General features: G+C 45.1%; 1 protein-coding gene across 1 annotated transcript; it reads right to left on the reverse strand.

The window, feature by feature from the left end:
• Positions 1-1,939: 1,939 nt before the first annotated feature.
• On the reverse strand, positions 1,940-3,877 carry LOC306938996 (heat shock 70 kDa protein 1-like; the record flags this gene model as incomplete). Its single annotated transcript, XM_079523424.1, has 1 exon — positions 1,940-3,877. One exon carries the CDS (start codon positions 3,875-3,877, stop codon positions 1,940-1,942), a length of 1,938 nt encoding a protein of 645 aa, XP_079379550.1.
• Positions 3,878-8,994: the final 5,117 nt, after the last annotated feature.

Consider the following 8,994-nt stretch of genomic DNA (forward strand, 5'->3'; position numbering starts at 1 on the left):
AACACCACCCGCCCACCACCAGAGGGCGCAGCTGTATCACACACAAAAACACACACACACATGCACGCACGCACACACACACACACGCACGCACGCACGCACGCACACACACACACACACACACAAAACTTAACTTAAAAAAAAACTTAACTTAAAAAAAAACTTAACTTAAAAAAAAACGTAACTTAAAAAGGAAAAACGCACACACACAAAAAACTTAACTTAAAAAAAATCTTAACTTAAAAAAAAACTTAACTTAAAAAAAAAATTTAAAGGAAAAACGCACACACACAAAAAACTTAACTTAAAAAAAAACTTAACTTAAAAAAAAAACTTAAAAAGGAAAAATGCACACACAAAAAACGTAACTTAAAAAAAAACTTAACTTAAAAAAAAAACTTAAAAAGGAAAAATGCACACACAAAAAACTTAACTTACAAAAAAACTTAACTTAAAAAAAAATTAACTTAAAAAAAAAACTTAAAAAGGAAAAACGTTAAAAACAAAAACCTAAAAAAGAAACACGCACGCACGCACACATACACACACTAAAAAAATAACTTGAAAAAACATTTAATTTAAAAAAACTTAACTTAAAAAAACCCTTAAAGTACGTAATTTATTCTAATTGTTGTTATTGCAATTTACGAGCTGCGTTCGCTTCCCGCGTTTGCGCGTCTTACTTGTATATATATATATTTAAAATCATATATTTTTAGGGGAATGTCATGTGATCTACCTGCACAGCCTTTGTGATCTACAGGTAGATGACGATCTATACCTTTTGGGAACCCCTGATCTATATCAATAAAGGAAATAAATCACACCCATGTGAAGTGAGGGGTGCTACTAAAGTCTAACTCATGTTGATTAGGTGATGTAATGGTGATGTAAAACAAACGGTGACAAAACAAACTTTATTATCTTTATTGTTAATGGCATTTAATGTTTGTGTTGGGGACAAGATCACGTGAATTTTTCCCTTCATTGTCAATGGCGTTTTTAAAACAAACATTGAACTAAAAACAAACATTAACCCATTTTGGGGCGGGAACCCCGTTTGGTGTTTTAAGCATTGTTATACTTTAGCCATTGAAATATAGCAGATCTACAAGCTCATAGCGCGACACCGAGTGCCGCGCTACGAGCTTGTAGGTCTGCTATTTTTGAAAAATCGTGAAAATGTGGCGCAAATCTTTGAATATATATTCTTTCAGGGCCAAAGTTTTTAACTAAATCTTTGCTTCTGGGGGGTCCCTGGAACAACATATTTTCAGATGAAGGTCGGCGGCCAATTACATATAATCTTGGGGGTCCTTGACATGAAAATGTTTGAGAACGACTGACATAGGAACATGGGAGTTTTTCCAGAAAACTGTCAGGATTTAGAAGACATTTGTAGAATCGGGTTAAACCCATCAAAAAAGAGTTTCAGTTTTACCAGAGCCCTGTTGGTCAGCATTACCTGCTTCCACCTCTCACGACGAGGACGTAGGGTTGGATTTTGAGAGGCATATAGTACAGAACCTTGCAAAAGAATTAAGACCCTTTGGAGCCAGGATTATTCTTTTATTTTATTTTTCTGAGTATGTTTTTAATTTCTTTCTTTCTTATTTCTTTCACAGTTCTTTTGCAAGGCACTGTACAATTATATTTTTTATTATCTTTTAATCTATTTTTGATTTACTGAATCCTTTTTTCTTTTCTTTTTTTGCCAACCCCACTGTTGACATTTGGATTCTTTTCCCGTTTTCCTTTTTTCCATGATAAATCCTCCCAATTTAGGGGGAGACTAAAGGTGGCAAATGTAGAGATGTATAGCGAAATATTCATAACCAACAGAACATAAATACTGCGAGGGAAACGACCGCAACAAAAATAATGTTCAGTTTTTTATTTTATTTTTTAAACGATGAACCATAAATTCCACGACTTGTTTTTAGTCGACCTCCTCGATGGTTGGGCCTTGGCCTTGGGAGGAGGAGCTTTCCTGCGCGTCCTCCCTGCAGCTGCTGCCGCCCGCTGGCATTCCCCCTCCGTAGGACTTGCCGATGATGGGCTCGCACACCTTCTCCAGCTCTTTGAGCTGGTGCTCGAACTCCTCCTTGTCCGCCAGCTGGTTGTTCTCCATCCAGGCGATGGCCTCGTCGCACTGATCGATGACCTTCTTCTGCTCCTCCTCGCTGATCTTGGCCTTCACACTGTCCTCCTGCACGCTGCTCTTCATCCTGAAGGCGGCCGACTCCAGGGAGTTCCTGGCCGAGATCCTCTCCCTCTGAACTTCGTCCTCGGCCTTGTACTTCTCGGCGTCCTGCACCATCTTCTCGATCTCCTCCTTGTTGAGGCGGCCCTTGTCGTTGGTGATGGTGATCTTGTTCTCTTTGCCCGAGCTCTTGTCGGCCGCAGACACGTTCAGGATGCCGTTGGCGTCGATGTCGAAGGTGACGTCGATCTGGGGCACCCCTCTGGGAGCGGGCGGTATTCCCGACAGGTCGAACTTGCCCAACATGTTGTTGTCCTTGGTCATGGCTCTCTCTCCTTCGTACACCTGGATGAGGACCCCCGGCTGGTTGTCAGAGTAGGTGCTGAAGGTCTGGGTTTGTTTGGTGGGGATGGTGGTGTTCCGTTTGATGAGAGCGGTCATAACCCCTCCGGCTGTCTCGATGCCCAGGGACAGAGGTGTCACGTCCAGCAGCAACAGGTCCTTCACGTTTTCGGACGAATCGCCCGAAAGGATGGCAGCCTGCACGGCGGCTCCATAAGCCACCGCCTCATCCGGGTTGATGCTCTTGTTCAGCTCCCTGCCGTTGAAGAAATCCTGCAGGAGTTTCTGTACTTTGGGGATTCTGGTGGAGCCTCCGACAAGCACAATGTCATTGATGGTTCCCTTGTCGATCTTGGCATCCCTGAGGGCTTTTTCCACGGGCTCCAACGTTCCCCTGAAGAGGTCAGAGCACAGCTCCTCAAAGCGAGCCCTGGTGATGGAGGTGTAGAAGTCGATGCCCTCGGATAGAGAGTCAATCTCGATGCTCGCCTGAGAGCTTGACGACAGGGTCCTCTTGGCCCTCTCACAAGCTGTGCGCAGCCTCCTCAGAGCCCTCTTGTTTTGGCTGATGTCCTTCTTGTGTTTCCTCTTGAACTCCTCCACGAAGTGGTTGACCACGCGGTTGTCAAAGTCCTCTCCGCCCAGATGGGTGTCTCCGGCTGTGGCCTTGACTTCGAAGATGCCGTCCTCGATGGTCAGGATGGACACGTCAAAGGTGCCGCCGCCCAGGTCAAAGATCAGGACGTTGCGTTCTCCCGACTTGACTTTGTCGAGTCCGTAAGCGATAGCAGCCGCAGTCGGCTCGTTGATTATTCTCAGTATGTTCAGCCCTGCGATGGTGCCGGCGTCCTTCGTCGCCTGCCTCTGGGAGTCGTTGAAGTAAGCCGGGACCGTGACCACGGCGTTGTTCACCTTCTGGCCCAAGTAGGCCTCTGCGATCTCCTTCATCTTTACCAGGACCATGGAGGAGATCTCCTCGGGGTTGAAGCATTTGTTCTCCCCCTTGTAGTCCACCTGAACCTTGGGCTTTCCTCCGTCACTCACCACCTGGAAGGGCCAGTGTTTCATGTCCGACTGCACCACGGCATCGTCAAACTTTCGCCCGATCAGCCGCTTGGCGTCGAACACGGTGTTGGTGGGGTTCATTGCCACCTGGTTCTTGGCGGCGTCTCCGATGAGTCTCTCGGTGTCGGTGAAAGCCACGTAGCTGGGGGTGGTCCTGTTGCCCTGGTCGTTGGCAATGATTTCTACCTTGCCGTGCTGGAACACCCCCACACAGGAGTAGGTGGTTCCCAGGTCAATGCCGATGGCGGTTCCTTTTGCTGCAGACATCTTGAATAATAAGTATAGCTGGGACTTCTTATCTCCTATCAAAAACTAATGATATCCGTACAGAATGGAAATGTGAAAGCAATTCACAAGCCTTTATGTTAGTGGCGTGACATCAGTTAGTTCTTCTGACATCACATTGTGACAGGCATTGTCAATGTTTCCAAATATAGAAATAATAGCTCAGTGGCCATTTTCAGTGAACATTAAGGCCAGTCTATGATGTCAGTCATATATGATGTCAGTATGATGGCGTCAATTCTCCATGCTCCAAATTGTTACCACAATGGAAATAAGCCTTAATTAGGGCTTTGTGTTTTTGAGGGGCGCTAGCCCCTCGTATAGACGCCTTAACAGACGACGTCACAGCTGATAAGCAACAGCATGCACGCGCATACCGGCAATGCAATGGGAAAGTTCTAGCTGCACTCACGTGTACAAATGCCCCATCAAACTTTCAGATGCTGTTTTTCTCCCCGTGTAGAGGAAGAATGATTAGGATTTTTATTGTATTCTCTCACTCTTGAAATATATAATCCATTGGTTTCTGTTGTGTGTGAACAATAATAGCAATTCAAAGCAGTTGTCCTCAAAACCACACCTCCAGTCGCTGTCATCAGAACGGGAGGTGCGCTCATGAACACGGCAGCAGAGCCTGGTTGTCCATGGCTGCACGCGCACCTGCAGCCCATCAAGTATAATTTATGCTTCGTCCCGCGATGGTGTCACGCACGCAGACCTCTGCGCTCACAACAGTCGCATCCGCGATGCGATGTGAGCTTGTACAGTATATCAGCTGTTCTCTGTGCGCAATACTATTGGACTTTGAAGTATAAATGTCTCCTAGGGTGCACCTCACTAGCCAACACACGAGAGGAGGTTGAATGGACTGAAACCAGCGCTCCCCAAATCAACATGTTTGGAGATCTGTTGGGAATTGATGCCATGAAACAGTCACCAGTCCCAATGTTTGTAAACAAATAATTGGTCTATATACAGCTTTTGTCCTCACACCACTCAATATTTGCCATTGACAATGAAAGGAGAAATTAGGTCAAAATTATGCCAAATATGTCATATAAACATCATAACATTAAACGCCATTGACAATGAAGGGAACATTTGGTGTTTGGTGTTTGTGGACGTCAATGTTTTTGAAGTAGTTTGACAGGCAGGCACACGGGAGGTGGACACGGGCGTTTGTTTGCTTCGTTGTTCGACTTGTGTCGCCTGTCCAAAATGGCAAACTTACAAGCTCACTACCTGTCACAGATACGACCCGCTGTCGTGCAACAAATAAATAGGCTTTCAAGTATGTTTTGCAGCGGAAGCAGGAAGTTTAGTTGGAAATAGATTTGTAATGTATCGTTGGTCTCAAGAACAAGCTACAAGCTACAAGCTATATGGCATTTTATGCAATAATGGTGATATTGGTATAACACTGAAATTAATACCAGTGCATTTTTGTGGAATTCACCTTTGGGTAAAGACTGTCTGTCTGTCTGTCTGTGTTCCTTCTATGCCCATATATGGAGATCCCTGTGTTGGGGACCAACACAGGTGAAATGTAGTCCTACTGCACCGTGTTGGGGACAAACACAGGTGTTTCAATGTGTCTGATTGCCGTAGAACATTAGTTCTACGCCAATCAGACAAATGGACATTGATTGATTGATTGATTGATTGATGTATTAACAGATTGGAGAATTACAGTACATTTCAAGCACAACTCAAAACAAAACTGTTAACTGTGGACGACACCATAAAGCATTACACTTATTTACAATAGGGCCCACCATGTTCAATTCATCATAACAATTAGAGACGTACAAAGACGTACAAATATACTCTATAGCAAAAATAAAAAGAGGAAATCATCATAGAGGTAAAAAATGGAAAGAAACAAACATACATACAGTGAGGGGAAAAAAGGTGGGGGGGGATTCAGGTTTTACGGAGGCCAGTTTTGAATTGCGGCCGTCCGTAGGTGCCCTTTGAGAGCGGTTTTGAAGGAATCAAGGGATTTGCATGTCTTAATGACTGTTGGTAGGGCGTTCCACACCTGTGTTGGTCCCCAACATGGCAGGTGTAGCAGGACTACGTTTGAAACTCATGAATATGCCCATATGGGTCGTTCTGTACGACCGGATCTGCATATGGCTACATATGGGCATATCAGTCGGATTCCCAAATTGGGAACAATGCAAGTTGGCAATGCATGCTCAAGCCGGTAATAATGAATTAATGAATTGCATTTTCATAGCGCTTTTCCAAGTGCTCAAAGCGCTTTACAATGGTTCATTCATTCATACATTGGAAGGTGAAGCGGCGAACAGTCGACACCAGCGTCCTCACTTCCCACATTCACACACCAATGGTGGCGAGCGATCTCACAGCGACCAACTCATTGGAGGCAATGTAGGGTTCAGTGTCTTGCCCAAGGACACTTCGACATGTGGACAGGAGGAGCCAGGATTCGAACCGCCGACCCAGGGATCATTGCTCTACCTCCTGAGCCACAGCCGCCTGGTAATACCCGTCAAAGTACCTGTTTTACCCCGTCTCTGTCCGTATCCCTTTTATGCCCATATATGGAGATCTCTGTACACAGTATCTGTCATATATTGTAATGTCCATATATGGGCATATTGGTTGGTTCGGCGGTTCAGGACAACTGGATATCCAACTGGATTTATAATATAAGATTATTGTTCTACCTGCGACGAAAAGAGAGTTGAGCCAGAAGGCAAAGCTCTCAGTCTACCGAGCAATCTTCGTTCCTACTCTCACCTATGGTCATGAAGTGTGGGTCATGACCGAAAGAATAAGGTCGCGAATACAAGCGGCCGAAATTAGTTTTCTTCAACGGGTGGCTGGCATCTTCCTTAGAGATAGGGTGAGAAGTTCAGTCACACGAGAGAGACTCAGAGTAGAGCCGCTGCTCCTTCGCCTGGAAAGGAGTCAGCTGAGGTGGTTCGGGCATCTGGTTAGGATGCCTCTCGGGCGCCTCTCCTATAGGGTCCCACTGGGAGGAGACCCCGGGGCAGACCAAGGCGCAGTTGGAGGAAACACATCGACTCACTGGCCTTGGAACGTCTCGGGATCTCCCCAGGAGGAAGTCACTAACGTTGCTCTGGAGAGGGAAGTCTGGAGCACTCTGGTGGAGCTGTTGCCCCCGCGAACCGACTACGGATAAGCGGTTGAAGATGGATGGATGTTCTACCTGCTGTCAGGGTCCTAGTCGACATCCCTATGGCGGTTTTATTTTATTTTAACCCATTCTGGGCGGGAACCCCTCTTGGTGTTAGCATTATGATAAGCTTTAGCTATTGAAAAGAAAGCAGATCTACAAGCTCATAGCGCGCCACCGAGTGGCGCGCTACGAGCTTGTAGGTCTGCTATTTTTTGAAAAATGACTGACATATAGAAACATGACTTTTTCAGAAAACTGTCAGGATGTAGAAGACATTTTTTAGAATCTGATCTCAGGTCAAAATGGGTTTTAAAAGCATGTTTGTTTTATTTGTATATTTGTAATGATCTCCATTAGCTTTCCACCTGGACAGCAGCTATAGTCTTCCGTCCAAGACAACACCATACATTAAAGGGCCACTTCACCCTTTTTGCAACCAGATCTTATTTTAATGATGTTTGGGAGACAAGAAACACTTTCCTGGGGTTTTTATGTGGGTAATATGTGTTTTTAGATATTTCACTATTTCAAGTTGTCCATGGGCTCCATGATGTCATCAACACTGGGCTCACTTCCTTCCTGGACTACAATTCCCAAAATGCTTTGGTGCTCTGCTCCTCCTTGTGGATAGGGGGGAGGGGCTGTCTTACTGAGACAACATGTAGCCTGGTTTGCCTGGTGGGTGGTGATCCACCTGAACTGAAGCCGCACCCACAGCTGTAGTTGTATGATAAAGGGGGAGGGGTTAGCGGAGGGGCTGATAGTGTGATGTCACTATATTACTTTTTATTTAATTGGCCCGTTTGACTGTCAAGGGTTCAGGAAGAAACCCTCCAGGAAGAAACTCCAGGAAGAAACCCTAAATACAAAGTTAATACACCATTGCACATAACAACTACTCCAGGGTGTCTAATGAAGTACTGTCACCTCATGGACACATGACAAACTGGAAAAATACAAAAGAATTCGCACTCTGTGGCACTTCAAAAGAGATGGAGGCGAGGCGTAGCAGCTTTAGGTCTCCTCACAGCAGAACCTAGACTGAAAGCTGCAGTCAGTACTATGTAGGCCCAGCAACAACCTACATCAGTGGTTCTCAACCTTTTTATACCTTTTATAGAGGTGAAGTATCACCTCAGAAAGTATCTGGCTCTCCAAGTACCACCACAATAACTGATGTTAAAACACATTATGGGCCCTTTTAATCTTTCAAAATGGCGACCCAGGGTGCCCACTTTTAGACCCAGTTTTTGACATTAAAAAAACCACACCCATGTGAACTGAGTGGTGCAACTCCCCTCTCCCCCTGCCACCCCCCTCTCTCTCTCTCTCTCTCTCTCTCTCTCTCTCTCTCTCTCTCATTAGCAGGCAACAGTGCAGCACTATCTCTCTCTCTCTGTTTCTGGCACAACGGCACCACTTTTGCCCCTGCTGGTACTCATAGTCACATAGGTTAACACAGACATTGCTGTTCCTCAAAAAAAAGAGTCGTGGGCACTACATGCGGTAATCCCTAGGACGTCTGTGGACGTATTGGGCACACAATGTGTTTCAAATACAATCCATCATATTCAGCTATGCACAGTTAACACAGGAGGGAAATGTAATTTATTCTTTTTTGTTTTTTTTCATTCCTAAGCCAATAATGCTGCTGCTGCTTTGACAAAACTCTGTCTAATCACTAATCACCACAACTGATGATATTTCTAATGTGATTAATCCGTTCTCAAATCTTCTATTAACGGCTAGTTCTGCTGGCACGACTGGAGAGCCCGTTTCAACCAATTGCTTGCTCAGAAGAACTACCTAGTATATAAATATTTCATTCCACTTTTGTCTTTTATTATTCTTTGGGCGACTCCTCTGCGTACCACCAGAGGGGGCTCAAGTACCACTAGTGGTACTAGCACCACAGGTTGAGAATCAC

This window comes from Electrona antarctica (assembly GCF_951216825.1).
Source record: "Electrona antarctica genome assembly, chromosome: 15".
Taxonomy (NCBI): Eukaryota; Metazoa; Chordata; class Actinopteri; order Myctophiformes; family Myctophidae; genus Electrona; species Electrona antarctica.